This window comes from Anastrepha obliqua, chromosome 5 (genome assembly GCF_027943255.1).
Source record: "Anastrepha obliqua isolate idAnaObli1 chromosome 5, idAnaObli1_1.0, whole genome shotgun sequence".
NCBI classification, from domain to species: domain Eukaryota; kingdom Metazoa; phylum Arthropoda; class Insecta; order Diptera; family Tephritidae; genus Anastrepha; species Anastrepha obliqua.
This window is the reverse complement of record NC_072896.1, coordinates 77,930,889-77,947,360: the sequence shown is the minus strand read 5'-3', so window position 1 is coordinate 77,947,360 and position 16,472 is coordinate 77,930,889. Positions and strand designations below refer to the sequence as shown.

General features: G+C 38.3%; 2 protein-coding genes across 2 annotated transcripts; both read left to right on the top strand.

The window, feature by feature from the left end:
• Window positions 1-813: 813 nt before the first annotated feature.
• On the top strand, window positions 814-2,200 carry LOC129247705 (endonuclease G, mitochondrial-like). The gene is made up of 2 exons (XM_054886958.1): window positions 814-1,093; window positions 1,154-2,200. Exons 1-2 carry the CDS (start codon window positions 932-934, stop codon window positions 1,991-1,993), a joined length of 1,002 nt encoding a protein of 333 aa, XP_054742933.1. The 5' UTR covers window positions 814-931; the 3' UTR covers window positions 1,994-2,200.
• A 6,612-nt stretch (window positions 2,201-8,812) lies between these two features.
• On the top strand, window positions 8,813-14,756 carry LOC129249452 (protein transport protein Sec24C). The gene is made up of 11 exons (XM_054889281.1): window positions 8,813-9,424; window positions 9,621-10,028; window positions 10,087-10,542; window positions 10,603-10,826; window positions 10,890-11,131; window positions 11,332-11,447; window positions 11,512-11,760; window positions 11,826-12,275; window positions 12,342-12,510; window positions 12,588-13,378; window positions 13,449-14,756. Exons 1-11 carry the CDS (start codon window positions 9,158-9,160, stop codon window positions 13,587-13,589), a joined length of 3,513 nt encoding a protein of 1,170 aa, XP_054745256.1. The 5' UTR covers window positions 8,813-9,157; the 3' UTR covers window positions 13,590-14,756.
• The last annotated feature ends 1,716 nt before the right edge of the window (window positions 14,757-16,472 follow it).

The following is a 16,472-nucleotide window of genomic DNA, read 5'->3' as shown; positions in this document are numbered from 1 at the left end:
ATTTTCTTATGACGTTGTCACGTTAAACTATCGTCAGTAAACCGACCTTACAGACAACCTCTTTTTTTGTATGAAAATACAATTTTATTCTGAAAAAATGCTTACAAGAAAATCATTATAAGTATTGCCCATCGCGGTCTATTACTTTTTCCCATCTTTCTGGTAGATCTCGTATACCGTCGCGGTAAAACTGTTCATCTTATGAGGCTACCCACGGATCACGGCATTTTTTGATGTCTTCATATGAATGGAACTGCTGGTCAGCTAGACCATGTGCCATCGATCAGAACAGGTGATAATAGGACGGCGCAATATCTGGAGAATATGGCGGATGGGGTAGGATTTCCCATTTCAGTGTTTCCAGTAGGTTATAACGGGTTTGGCAACGTGAGGTCGAGCGTTGTCATGCTGTAGAATCACTTTTTCATGCCTCTCCGCGTATTGCGGCCGCTTTTCGCGCAGTGACGTAGAACCATGACCGCGCAGTCCCCATGACTTTCTTTTCTTTGGATTGCTGTAATGAATCCATTTTCCATCACCCATCGCTGGAGTAGTTGTTCACAAAACAACGTTCAACATCCCTTGGTTTTAACTCATAAGGAGGCGAAGAATTGTATTTTGAGATGCTGTTGCGACATAATATAACCTCAAGTATATGCAAAAAATAGAAGCTTTAGAAATTTTAAACTGAAACCCCAAATTTCTGGATCTGTTTTGGTACCTACATACGAGTACGTCAAAGACTTCGGAAAAATGTAATTGAACTCTTAGCTAAAAATTTGTGACGGCCTGTGTTATCCAGTTTCCCAAATTCTATTTTCAATGCAATTTTTACTATTTTTCGTCTGTCAAAATTAAAATAATTATAAAATTTTTTTTTAATATTCTAAAATTTTGCTATTTAATAAGTCGGTAGGAGAAAAGTGTGTAAATGCCGTTCGTGGAGGTCGGTGTAACGCTTCTCGTACTTACCGGTAGCTGCTTTTTCGTATTGGGAGCCTACTATCAACACAATGATTTCTTGTATAAACTCCATAGGCTCATACAAGAAGATCCATACGCTTTCTATATACGCGAAAAGCTGTACGATACGGTTGGTAACGACAATATACACACGAATTTGAAAAATTCACAAGCCATTTTCTTAATTTAGCTCCAACTTTTCAATCCCAACTGTTTGGACCGATCAGATGTATCCAATTCGCGCATGTCACAGATCATGAAATATGGCTTCCCCGGCTTAGACGACATACGTGTCTATTCGGATTTTATACTCTCATACGACCGTCGCAATCGTGTTGCTCATTGGGTTTACGAACATTTACGTGCCCCCTGTGTTAAGAATACTGGAAATGGCGTAACTAGTCATAAAGCTAACTATCAACCTGATATGAGTGTCCCTTCCAACTTTCGTTCTGTTTTGACCGACTACAAAAATTCGGGCTTTGATCGTGGACATTTGGCAGCCGCAGGCAATCATAAATGCCATCAAACACATTGCAATGAAACATTTTATCTAACCAACATTGCGCCACAAGTGGGAAGGGGTTTCAACCAAGACGCATGGAACAATTTGGAGAATTACGTACGTGAATTAACCGAAAACTATGGATCTGTTTATGTTTGTACCGGCCCAATGTATAAGCCAAAGCGTCAGTTGCAAGATGTTACTGAAGTGAGAAATAGCAGAACGAAGAATGATAAGTGGTGCGTGGAATATGAAGTAATTGGTGAGAATACCGTCGCCGTGCCGACACACTTTTTCAAAGTTATCACTGTGGAATCCAAACTGTCAGGCGGATCACCCTATATGGAAGCGTATATAATGCCAAATGAACCTATTAGTAGAAATACGAATATACGAAATTTCCTTGCTGACATCAGAGAAATCGAACACATTGCAGGGCTTCAGTTTTTCAATGGCTTGCGCCGGAGCTTCTTTTTTGGCACTAACTATACCACTACTCCGGAAATATATAAAAATTTCGCATAACTTCATTGTCGTAAGAATATATTTGGAATGGGCGATCAGAATGCAGAACCATAGATTGGCCACAATGTTATGTTTTTTGATTCAAAATTTCTTTTTCAAAGCCACATAAGCCACGCTATAGATTATACTGATCCGTATACTGTCAAATTACTTTACTACTCTTGTGCGATCGAAACCAGAATATACTGTTTTCATCTGTGAGCTATACGATGATTGTTGTCATATCAAAAAACTTGAAGAAGTTCAAAAAATTCTACCATACAGTTGTAGATGTCTGCTGATAAACTTTTAATGGTGGGAGAAATATATAGGAAAATATATCTTCTATATATATAAAAATGAAATGATGTTCGTTTGTACGCATTTTTTTGGGCCGATACGAGGCCAATTTTATTCATTCTTTTTTCATATTATAGGGATCCACTAGGGGAAGGTTTTTAGCAAAAAAAAATTCTTTTAAATATTTTCTTCATATAAAAAAAAGAAAAAATCAAAATATTGTACAAAACAAAATTTGCTCGATTCTTAGATTAAAGTAAGTTTCGAATCGACATTCATTTTATGTGTACAACTTTTTTTGAATTTTTCGTTATTGTATACAGAAATTTCAAATGATTCGAATGAAAATTTTTTTTTTTTTTATTTCTTCCATAAAATATTACACCTGTCGTTAGACAATAAGTAATTTGATTTACAAAAAGATGGAATGAGAGTGATATTGAAGGGCCAATGCCCCCAAGCTCATTTAGAAGAAATATATACATATTATTTAAAAACAAGTGGTTAACAAACAATGACATATACGATTAGTTGACAATTGATTACAAGGATTTTGCAAGATCTGTTGGTGTTTGACGGTTAAGCCGACTTTAGGTAGATTTTTCTTTCTTCGAAGAGGTGTTTTTCTAAAATTACAAAAAAAAAATTTCAAAAATTTTAAACAAATAAAATAAAATAAAACTTTTTCAAGGGTATGAAATTTTTTCAAAACAAAATTTTCTGAAAACCAAACAAAATTAAAAAAAAAATGGTGTTTTCAAAGCATTTCATATTCCACTATTAATAGAGAATACATTTTTTCGAGGGGGTGTTTTTCAAAGCGGAAAAAAATCTTTTTTAACAAATCAATTTAAACTTTTACAAAAGTATGAAATTTTTTCAAGAACAAAATTTTCTCAAAAACGTTAAATTAAAAAAAAATATTTTTTTTTCAAAATATTTAATTTTCAGCAATTAACAGAAGAAATTTGTTAGAGCGAAGTGTTTTTCAAAACTTCAAAAAACACTTTTTAACCAAAAAAAATAAACCTTTTTTCAAAAACAACAGGAATGATAACATTGCCTAACAATTTCTGCACTTTTGCACAGTCTAAAGAGGCATTGATACAGAGTGTATTTCCAAACATAGTTCAACATTACAAAAACCATGATTGGCTCAGCGAAAGAGCAATTTTAGCTGGGAAAAATAAGGACGTCAATGATATAAATTCAGCTATCTTAGATCACATACCTGGTGACATAGTTGCGTATAAGTCAATTGACACTATTACTGATCAAGATGAGGTCGTAAATTATCCAACTGAATTCTTAAACTCACTCGATTTGCCAGGCTTACCACCTCATAATTTACGATTAAAAATTGGAGCACCGATTATTATGCTGCGCAATAGTAATGTGTCCCGACTTTGCAACGGTACCAGACTCGCTGTGAAGAAGCTAATGGGTAACGTTATCGAAGCAACAATTTTGAAAGGGAAGTACAAAGGAGAAGACATTTTGATACCCTGAATTCCACTGATTCCATCCGATTTACCATTCGATTTCAAACGTTTGCAGTTCCCTATTCGCCTTGCCTTCGCTATGACAATTAATAAGGCGCAAGGACAGTCTCTACAAATGTGCGGTATTAATTTAGAATACCCAATTTTTTCTCATAGACAATTGTATGTAGCTTGCTCACGAGTTGGCAAACCATCGTCATTATTCACGCGAAAGATGAAAAAACCAAAAACGTTGTCTACCAAAAAGTGTTACAATAAAGTTCGAATGAAATTGTATCAAAGAAGTTGCTTTGTTTCGTATTAATTTTATTCTCTTTCAGCAAATCATTGAATTTATCGTCTAGCGAAGCGGGCGAGGGTACGCTAGTAAGTGATAAAAAAATTCAGCATTAGAAGTGGGTCTACGCGTAAACACAGAGAAAACGAAATATATGCACTTCACAAAGAAATCGAGTGATGATGCACACTTTGAAATCGATGGTGAATGCATACAGAGAGTCGACAAATTTAAATACTTTGGTATCAGCAGTAATTCTGACATTTCTCTGGCAATAAATGGCCGAGTAAGTGCGGCAAATAAAGCATTCTTTGCACACATAAAATTATTCAAGTCTCGATTGCTATCAAAAGCTCCAAAGATGGCAATGTATGATATAAAGCGCTTGTAATATACAGCAGTGAGATATGGGTATATACACACGACAACGAGGTTTGAAAGAAAGATACTGCGAACAATATATGGTCCCTTTTGGCGAGATAACGGAACATAACCGATAAGATACAATCACGAGCTCAACGCATTGATACATAACGGCAACGTAATACGCGTTATAAAAAGTCAACAAATCAGATGGCTGAGACACGTGTACATAATGCCCAAATGGAGAACTGCCAGTATAGCATTCCATAGACAACCAATTGGACGGAGAGGTCGAGATAAACTAAATAAACGCTGGGTTGACTGTTCTTGTGGAAAATGGGGGTCACAAACTGGAAAGGGGTAATAGAGGATCAATCGAAGTGGAGAACCATAGTTGTGGAAGCAATTGTCTGCACAAGGCTGTAGTGCTAATTATGATGATGATGTAGAGAACTACAAGGTCCGGTACTCGAAATGTAACCAATTATAATGGTCATAAATTTAGTTTGCAAAATTACCTTTATTCAATTTAAAGTAAAAAATGTGTGAAAATAATACAAAATTAAGAATCAATTTACTTTTGCTCGATATGACCACCTTTTGCCTTGACTACGGCCTTGAAACGGTCCCGAAACGAGTGGCAAGCTGCCCGAATGTGACTTGCAGGTATTTTGGCCCACTCGCGGACAAGAGTTTTTTTAGCGCCTCGACACTGGGGAATCTTTTAGTTCGGACCAGCTCTTCAAAATGACCCAAAGAGAATAATCCATCAGATTCGTGTCTGGTGAATTTGAGAGCAATTGTGTGGACGTTATGAAGTTCTTAACGTTGTTTTTCCCCCATTCTTGGTTCACTCGAGCTTTGTGAGACGGTGCCGAGTCTGACGGTGAAACTTCCATGGTCTGACACCGAAATGCCTACAGCGGCCCAAACCATTACCTGTGGCGGGTGCTGCCTCTTGGTGGCCATTCGATGACTCAAATTCTCGCATGGGTCAAATAAACCCTATCGTTTTGAGAGTTTACGAATTTCTCAATTTGAAACATTTTCTCGTCAGAAATACAATGTTTGGAAATTAAACGCTTTCGGCCAAGCGAAGGAACTCCTTCGCTCTCTCAAGTCTGACTTGTTGCTGCTTTGGTGTGAGATCGTGCGCTTTTTGGATCTTGTAAGGTTTAATTTTGAGATCAGATCAGATATTTTCAGTTCTCTCGCCATTTGATTGGCACTTCGTCGAGATTTTGCTCAAATCGCTTCTTCACACATTTCACGTGACGTTGCCGTCTTTTGATGGCTACCACCATGACGTTTCGCTATTGTACCAGTGTCATTGTAACGTATAACGGTGCGATAAACAAAACTTTATTTGTTTTAAGGTGCTCGAGCTCAATAACAATCGCCGGTTGTGATTTTCCAGTCAATTATCATGCAATCACACTATTACGTTTGAAATCCATTACTGACTTTTTTTTTGCGTTAACTCTCCGCACAATGCTTCCGCGCGCTTGTAAACAATACTCTGGACTGCCGTTTAGCCAACTAACAGACAGCTGATGCCCGTGCATCAATTCACTTGAATAATAGCCATAAATAAAATATGTTTTATAATTTTTCAATTGTTAGTTTGTGCAAATTTTAAACGAAAACCAAATAAACTCACCGCTCAAAAACTGTCAAACAACAGAAAAGAAGTAAACATAAGCCGCTAAAAATAAAACAGTTGGGTAAAATTCGCAGCTGCAATAAATGGTTACACCATTAACTCAAAAGGCTTAGAAATAGTTTAAAAAAATGTGTTGCATAAAATATGAGTCCTTTTTCGTAGGGAAATTAGTTTGGCACTCTGTATCGATTAATCATAGTTTTGTCTACGAATTCTGTGTCAAGCATATGGATTTCAATTCACATCTTCGCACTACGTAGATACATACATATGTATGTATATGCCATCGGTTAATTATTGACCTTTCATAGAATATTTAAAACCGGATAAGAACAGTATTATCGACCGCTAATCTTTGTACGCGCTTTAACGTTTGCATTTTCTCCGCGAAAGAGGGAGAAATTCAGATAATATATTACAACAAAATTTCGTAAAGTAATATAAAGCGTTTTTCAGTAAGAGCGCCTCAACTTTTTTTTTTGAATAAAACACAAACGGTTCGACTTTTTGACGTGATAACGTCTTATAATTCGATTTAACAGGCTGCACGCACGAAAAAATGTGTCGTTACCTTGCTCATTAGTGTTACCTTGCTCATTTGTCGTTACCTTGCTCATTGCCGTTACCTTGAATGAACTGCAAGCGAAAGCGCGGAACGAACGACAAAGCAAACGAACGGCAACGTTCGACATCTTGCTCTCTCCTACTTAAGTGAGCGTATATGTGTATGTATATGCGCATATGTACATATATAAATTCACGTATTTGTATTTGCATATGCCTTCTTATTGATTATTATTAATTTGATTTACTTGAAGAATTTAAAATAAAACCAAGTTTGTTAACAATACCTGTTGTTTTAATGTTATTATTATTGTTTGACGTGATAACGTCTTATAATTCTATGTAGCCGGCTGCACACACCAAAATATGGGTCGTTATCTTGCGAATGCGTCGTTACCTTGCTTGAACAGCATGTTATGTTATGTTATGTTATGTTATGTTATGTTATGTTATGTTATGTTATGTTATGTTATGTTATGTTATGTTGTGTTATGTTAAGTTATGTTATGTTATGTTATTTTAATGTTAACTCATTCTCTATATCCATACAAAATATCTATCAAACTAATAAAATTAAAATTTTCTTTTGAAAGATGCAACCATTCAATCAGTATTTTCTTATGACGTTATCACGTTAAACTATAGTCAGTAAACCGACTTTACAGACAACCTCTTTTTACCTAATTTTTTTTTTATTATTGAGTTTGAACATATACATTTAAGTATGAAATTCGATTTCTTTTGCATGTGCTGTGTGGCTTGTGGCCCCGTCCTGTTGAAACCACATGTCGTCTAAGTCCATTCGCAGTAACGTGGCGATCGTTCTCGTCAACGAAAAAATATGGGCCAATTACGCCGCCGGCATGTGAACCGCACCAAACAGTGATTTTTTAGGGATGCAACGGTGCCTCATGAATCAGGTGTGGATTGCTTTCTGCCCAGTAACGCATATTTTGCTTGTTCACAAAGCCATTGAGCCAAAAGTTAGCTTCATCACTGAAGATGATTTTTTGGAAAAAATCTGGATCAAGTAGCAGCAACAGAACGATTATTTTCATAAAAAATTTGCACGATTTGCAATCGTTGCTCAAGTGTGTAGCGTTCCATGATGAAATGTATACTAATGAAGTTTACAAATGACAAGCGAAAAATAAAAAATATTGCGTCGTTCGCCCCCCTATCGGAAGTTGAAGCGCTCCTATTGAAAAACGCTATAGAATAATTTCAATTTAACTCTCATTTAAACCGCTCAGCAGAGAAAATATTGCTATAGTCAAACTTTCTGTTGCTAAAATGATACACGCCAAAGATTTTAGTTGCATAAAAAAGTGTTTGAGTAGTTTTGGTTAAATACAAACTTCCACAAAAAACAGTCGCATAGTCAGTCCTTCGCAGGCTGGAAAACTACTTAATTTCGGTATATTGTTGTGAGTGAAACATTTTCATACTGCTGTTGTTCTAAAATCTTAAAACTACGAAGCGAGCTAAGTGATTGACTTTCGCAAGAAATATTGCAATGACGAAATTAGTCGGCGCTTTGAAAAGCCTAACAAAATTTTAGTTATAGGGCACAAAGGCCATGAAGTTGAAGTGCAAACCTCATATAGAAATTTTAGTTATTAATATATAGGTAAAAAAACCTTGGTGTATACATTTATATTACTATTATGGGTTGTTGTTGTTGCATCGTCATACACATTCCCCATACATGTATGGGGAATGCTGCTAGAGTGACAGTCCTTGGTCGAATATAAGTCCGTGTGGTTCCGATAAGGTAGAACCGACTGTCGTGGGGGGACGACATTACTATGGGTTAAATATCTTTTTTGACATTTTCGTATTTGCACAATGCATTTCTTTACACTTTCGCTATCTTCCCGCACTGAACACACCGCGTAATGCAAATTCGTTGCTTTTGCAATGCTACCACATAACGGCAATTTTCAAACAATTTGACAATACCTATAGTATCAACTATTTTAGCTCCTCTCGCTCATGACATCAAGTTTTTGGCAATTTTCCTTTTTTCCTTTTGTTTTATTGAGGTTTTACAATATATTTACAGTAGCCTAGAGCTTTTGAAATATTGCTTCATTAAATACACCAAAATCACGTCGTGATTATATACGGACTGGCAACTCTGTTTACGTGGCAAACGTCAAATCCGAATTTAAAGCAATAGGAGCTCCTCTGACGTGGAAGTGACATTTTTTCTCAATTTCTTCTCGGTTTTTAAAAGGAATTCAAGCCTTTAATTGTAGATTAATAATTTAGAAAATACTAATTACGCGAGTTTTAGCCCTGCACTTTGGATTAACTACGATTATAAAATATTATTTGCATTATCTATTAGCTTAAGTGGTTTCGAATTTTCACACATTACCAACGAAGTGCTGTGCATACTGTGAGAAAGTTCTGCAACAAAGACTCTACACCTTCCGCGCACTTCTTGTTTTATATATTTGGCAAACAAAGGAAAACGCAACTGACAGAAAAACTTGTATAAGTGGAAAAACATGAATCCAAACGTTTATGGGGCGCCACCACATCAACAACAACAACAACAATATCCGCCAGGTTGGCCACCGGCACCACAACAGCCAACACAACCAGGTGGAGCACCACCTCAAGTAGGCGCACAGATTGGTGGTTATCCAACTAGCAATATGCCGCCAACTTCGGCAGCACCCACACAGGGTGGTGCTCCTGGAGCACAGCCACCACAGCAAAATTATAGGCAAGGACATCAACCGGGACTGCTCAATGGAAACTATCAACAACAGGTTTGTCTAAGGCATGATTTAAGGCATAATGATAGTTTTGAAAGAAATATGAATGTAGGTTTTTGTGATAACGCCCGCGGCATAAGTCAAGTTTTGAGGTCAACGAAATCATTAGAGATAACGCAAAGCGTTTTAACAAAAACCATGTAGCACAATTTCCGGTAACATATTATTTTATTTATTATTTCTTTTGCAGTTAACCTCTGCAATGAGTGGTCTTTCCATGAATGCGTTAAAGCAACCTGCATCTGGTCCTCCACCCAATACTCAATACTCAAATGCTAATACACCTGGGGCGCCCATTTCCGCACCACCCACTAGTATTAGCGGTTCGGACGCGCTGCCGTTGTCAAATGGATCCCCAGCTGGTGCACAATTGCAACAACAGCAGCCAACATCAATTAATAATAATCATTTGCTTTCGGGACCCTATGCAAATGGGCAAACAGCCAAACCATCGCAACCCCAAGGTCCAACTTCCATGTATCCACCAGCTCCACATACAGCGACTCCACCTATGCAATCCATACCTGGTGGACCCAACCAGATGACTGTTAACAGCGCAAGCCTTCCCGGATTGCCACATATGCCACCAAAATCGGCAGTAAGAATTCTCAAAAAAATTTCTAATATGTATTATAATAAGACCGACTAATTTTCAGGCTGGCCCGCCATTACCCGGACAACCACTAAATTCTGCTGCGCCACCGTCATCAGTAGCTGGTGGTATGCCCCAATATCAGCAACCAGGTGCGCCCCAAATGCCGCCTAGACCAGGACAGATTCCAACACAAGCCATGCCACAGCCACTTGGACCACAGCAACCGATGACAGCGCTGCCACCTCAACCGGGCATGCCACCAATGCCTGGTTATCCTCCACAGCCACAACCTCCGGGCTATCCACCACTGCCGCAGCAGCAACAACAACACGCGGGTTATCCCGCACAACCACAACAACCTGGCTATCCACCACAACCCGGACAGCCTGGTTATCCACCACAACCGCAACAGCCGGGCTATCCTCCCCAGCAATCTTTGCAAGGTGGCTACGCTGGACAAATGATGCCACCAACACAACCCGGGCAACCGCCAATGCCCGGTCGTCCTGGCTTTAATGTATGTTAGCACGGATATTATTAATTTAAATGCGACCGCTAATTATTATTCATGTTTTAGCAACCACCAGCACCGGGTGGCATGTACCAACAGCCGCAGCAGTATGCCCAAGCTCAACGCCGCCTCGATCCCGATCAGATGCCAAATCCCATTAGCGTCATTATCGAAAATCAACGTAATGCTGGTGGCCCTTTTGTGACGAATCAGCCGGGTCTATTGCCGCCATTGGTAACCACAAAGTATGTGGTGCAAGATCAGGGAAATTCATCGCCACGCTATGTCAGGTACAGATAAATGGTCTTTATATATTTATTTATGATTTTTCATATAACTTTCGACTATTTCAGATCATCTTTATACTGCATCCCTGCAACTGCTGATTTATTGAAAACCACAGCTTTGCCATTTACCCTGCTCGTTTCACCAATGGCACGTCCGGTAGAGGGCGAATTCGAGCCACCGGTTGTAAACTTCGGCGAATTAGGACCTATTAGATGCAACCGTTGCAAGGCCTACATGTCGCCAAATATGCAGTTTGTAGATGCTGGTCGGCGTTTCCAATGTCTTATGTGCAAAGTAACCACAGAAGGTAAATTCAAATTAATGTGAAATATGTATCCAATAAATTTATTACCACATAGTAAGAACTGGGTGCGAATATAGAGCTGTGAAAGCATTTTTTTTCTCTCTCTTTTAAAATTGTGCATTTTTGCTGCATGATTTCAGCTTGTTTTTGAAAGTGTATGTAATTGTTTTGTAGTTGTAATGAACATATAATTTATTTTGCAGTGCCAACTGAATATTTCCAACATTTGGACCACACCGGCCAACGTGTCGATAAGTATGAGCGCGCCGAATTAGTGCTGGGTACATATGAATTTACGGCAACAAAGGACTATTGCCGCGTAAGCATACACTGCTTTGTATTCAACACAATATTCAAATAAAAATGCGTTGCCTTTCTTGCAGAATAATACACCCCCAGAAATCCCCGCATTTATATTCGTAATTGATGTATCTTACAACACCATCAAATCGGGCTTAGTGCACCTACTTTGCTCACAAATCAAGCAAATCTTAAAGCATCTGCCTATTGATCAAGGTCAGGATAAATCTAAAATGCGAGTAGGTTTTATTACCTACAACAGCACAGTGCATTTTTATAATATTAAAAGTAGTTTGGCACAGCCCCAAATGATGGTCGTGGGCGATGTGCAGGTGAGTTTCATAATTCCCCAACAATAGCTAGCAGCAAGGAATATAATATTATTTCTCACATATAGGACATGTTTATGCCCCTACTCGACGGCTTCCTTTGTCATCCCGAGGAATCCGAAGCGTTAATCGATGCATTAATGGAGCAAATACCGAAAATGTTTGTTGACACAAAGGAGACAGAAACTGTTTTCTATCCAGCTATACAAGCTGGTCTAGAAGCATTGAAAGCTTCTAATAGCGCAGGCAAATTGTTGGTTTTCAACTCCACACTTCCGATTGCTGAAGGACGTGGCAAGTTAAAGAATCGTGATGATCGCAAATTACTTGGTACTGAAAAAGAGAAAACTGTGCTTACACCACAGAGTGTTGCATATAATACGTTGGGTCAGGAGTGTGTGCAGAATGGAGTTTCCGTCGATTTGTTCTTATTCAATAATTCATACATTGATATTGCCACGCTGGGCCAAGTGTCGCGTCTAAGTGGCGGCGAGGTCTACAAATACACATACTTCCAAGTAAGTCTAATAAAGTCAGATGTGTTATATTCCATACTTAATTCCACAAATATAAATTTATAATAGGCCGATCTGGATGGCAACCGTTTAGTTGAGGACATCATTAAGAATGTATCACGCCCCATTGCTTTTGATGCAGTGATGCGTGTGCGCACTTCGGCAGGCATACGCCCGACTGACTTCTATGGTCACTTCTTCATGACAAATACAACTGACGTAGAATTGGCTAGCATAGGTGAGACATTTTCTAAGTAATTGCTAAATGTAAGGCATTTTGTAAATATTTACTTTTCTATTTGATCACCCGAACAGACTGCAGCAAAGCGGTTGCTATTGAAATCAAACATGACGACAAATTGCCCCCTGAGGAGAATATCTACATACAAATCGCACTACTCTACACGTCTGTCAGTGGTCAGCGTCGTTTGCGCATTTTAAATTTGGCACTCCGCGCCACCAACACAATTGCGGAGGTCTTTAAATGTTGCGATTTGGATGCCATGATGTTGTTCTTTGCTAAACAAGCTTGCTCCAAACTGCTTGAGCTCACACCGAAACAGGTCAAGGATAATCTTGTAAATCGCTCGGCCCAGATATTAGCATGCTATCGCAAACATTGCACCTCGCCAACGTCAGCTGGGCAACTTATACTGCCGGAGTGCCTGAAACTGTTGCCGTTATATGTGTCATGTCTGCTGAAAAACGACGCCATCTCCGGGGGCTCAGATATGATGCTCGATGATCGCTCTTATGTCATGCAATTTGTGATGGCCATGGATTTGAATATGTCTGTCAGCTATTTGTATCCACGTTTCATTCCAATTCATAACGTAGATGTGGATGAAAACGAATTGCCGATGTCGATACGTTGCACGCACGAAAAGATGAGCGAAGATGGTGCCTACATACTCGAGAATGGTGTGCACCTCTTTGTGTGGCTGGGCCAATCGTTACCACAAAGTTTCATACAACCCATCTTCGGCGTGCAATGCACACAGCAAGTGAACGGGGAACGTTTTGCGATTATTGGCGAAACACCTTTGGCACAGCGTGTGCGCAACATAATTGATACGATTATGAAAGAACGCACTAGAAATATGAGGGTAAGTGGAAGGCAACTTTTTATTTTAATATTTTGCGGTTACTTAACAATATTATATTCCAACAAAACAGGTGACATGCGTACGACAGAACGATAAACTGGAATCAGTATTCCGTCATTTCCTCATCGAAGATCGCGGTACAGATGGCTCACCAAGTTATGTAGACTTCTTATGTCACATGCATAAGGAGATTAAAGATTTATTAAGTTAGCTTGTGGGTTGTGAAACAGACAGCAGCTGCAACTGGTCGCAAAGTGGGGATGGAAAACGAAAAACAACAATATGCCGTAGCTATTCCCAGAATCGGGCACGTTTACATAGGCTCTCGCGTAAAAGATGGTAGATTATGCATAATTACATATACAAAAAAATGCTTGAACGCATACGCATACAATAGACGTTTCCATAAATTTATGGCAATTAACATACATACATGCACACAAACGATTAAACTAACTGCAATGTAATGTAATTGTGTCAATTCACTTAAATAAGATTTTGATTTGGAATTTGCATTATTCCATCTTTGCACTATTCATTCCCTTGCTTGTGCTTTGTTCATTCATGTTTAGTTTAGGTATATGTTGTGCACATTTCTATTATTATTATTTTAAATTGTAATGAAAGAGAAGGATAACTGTCATATTTGCAAAATATACACGAAAATATTCAATAAAGTAGTTAATTATATTGTGAAAAATGGTAAAAATATATGCCAATTGAATTGAAATTAATCACATTCTTTCCCCCTTTTTGAGGTATTCACGTAATGATATTGTATGTGGATGAGTGTAAAGTTGAAGAAGTGATGGAATGATGTGCAAGAACAAAAAGAAAACAACAAACAGTGCTGTTGGAGCATTAAAATTATGTGAATACATCTAAAGATAGATCTTCCTGGAAAATTACTAAACGATGAAAATTAAAATTATTTATTTCTGTCTCGGGCGCTCACCCAAAACGTCACTACTGACTAAAACAAAAAAAAAACAAAAACCTATGAAATCCAACTATGAATAAATTTATTTCTATAAGTAATCTTGCTCGTACCCAATTTATGTAAACGCAAAGAAGTTCACATAAATTATCATGCATATGCAGATTTTTTTAATTTAATATAAAAACTATGCATGAATTTGTTTGAGGTACGAATTATCTAAGTTTTTTTCATGTCACTCAGAAACCGTTTATATGTAAACTGCTTGCGGTCAAAGGTCATGGTTTGTACAATTATTTGTTGAAATTTGTAATTAAAAAGTTGTCTACGTTGTTGGAGGTGGAAAAGTGTAGCGGTGTTATGATTATGGCGTGAACTACACATACATACAAACATTATTTAATTATAACATATAATTAAAAAATATACATACATACAATTTATTCGCATTTAAATTAAAAACTGTTTATTATGGTTTTATTTATTGGCTTTAAGTCGGGGTTTTACGAGTAGGGGAGGCTCAGAAAATGTGGGCAAATTTGGCTGGTGATGCGTATATATAGTATATCCCTCCCAAATTTCATTCTCACCTTCACGCAGTACTCTCTGCTTCAAAACAAACGAGACTCTGAGGACCGAGTGTAGCGGTATAACCTAACCATCCGTGACAGAGGAAATGATGGTGCAAACAAAGCTGGCAGCACGTCTGGGGGCTAAAGCCGACATCTCGGTGTCAGAATCAGAGAAGTAGGCTAATGAGCTGCCTATCTTAAACTCAAATCTGTCAACCACAAGGTAGCCCTTTGTGCCCTTGCGGAACCTTGTATACTACGAGTAGAGTCCTTTGAAAATTTTCTGAGGTCATTGAATAGCCGTTGTTGTAGTTTTTGTAGCAGCTTACACAGGTTTTTTCTTTCTTTTTTGGCAAGTCACCTGTGACTACCGTCAAACTAAACGCTTACTTTTTTCAGTATGCATTAGCATTTCGAGATGGAAAGACTTACGTACGCTTTTAGCTCTATGCATGGACTCAAAAAAAGTAGAATTAATATTTGAAAAATTCCAACAGTCAAATCCTGCGCCAAAAATAGAGCTAAATTATACCAATCATTTTACGTTATTAGTTGCAATAGTTCTGTCAGCGCGGACGACCGATATAAAGTGTTAATAAAATTACAAAGGAGCTATTTAGTATCGCGGATACTCCAGAAAAAATGCTGAATCTTGGGCAAGGTGAGCTGAGAAAATACATAAGCAGTATTGGTTTATATAATTCCAAAGCAAAAAATATAATCGGGCTCAGCAAAATATTGATTAAGAGGTACAATAGCAAAGTGCCTACTAATTTCGATGATTTGGTATCTTTACCAGGGGTTGGGAGAAAGAGCGCTAATGTGTTCTTAAATTCAGGGCTTGGTATTCCAACATTGGCAATTGATACTCATGTTTTTGGAGTAAGCAATAGAGTTGGGCTTGTGAAAGAAAAAGATATATTTAAAACAGAGCAATCTCTTTTAAATGTGGTTCCAAAAAAATACCTGCTTTATGCTCATCATTGGCTAGTCAACAACGTTTACAAATCGTACAATTGTACTACGAAAATCTACGCTCTGTGAAAAGTGTTAATCGCACGCTCAGGCCAATTTATGGTGTACAGCGATGAGACCCATTTTTGACTTAATGGCTACATCAATAGGCAAAATTGCCACATTTGAACTGAAGAGCATCCCGAAGTCATTCAAGAACAGCCATCACATCCTTTGAAAACAACCGTTTGGTGCGGCCTATGGGTTCGAGGAATCATCGACTCATATTTCTTCAAAGACGAGGCTGACGCCAATGTAACAGTGAATGGCGAACGCTATCGCGCCGGAAATTGAAGCCAGTGATCTCCACAACCGTTCAATTTGATTCCAACAAGATGGCGCTACTTGGCATACAGCCCGTAAAATAATGGATTTACTACGTCGTCGTTTTGGTGAGCAATATATCTCTCGTCTTGGACTAGTGGATTAGCCACCAAGATCGTGCGATATCTCATCTTTGGACTCTTATTTGTGGGGGTATGTAAAGTCTTGACGGCCGCCGTAGCCGTATGGGTTGGTGCGTGACTACCATTCGGAATTCAGAGAGAACGTAGGGTCTAATCTCGGTAAA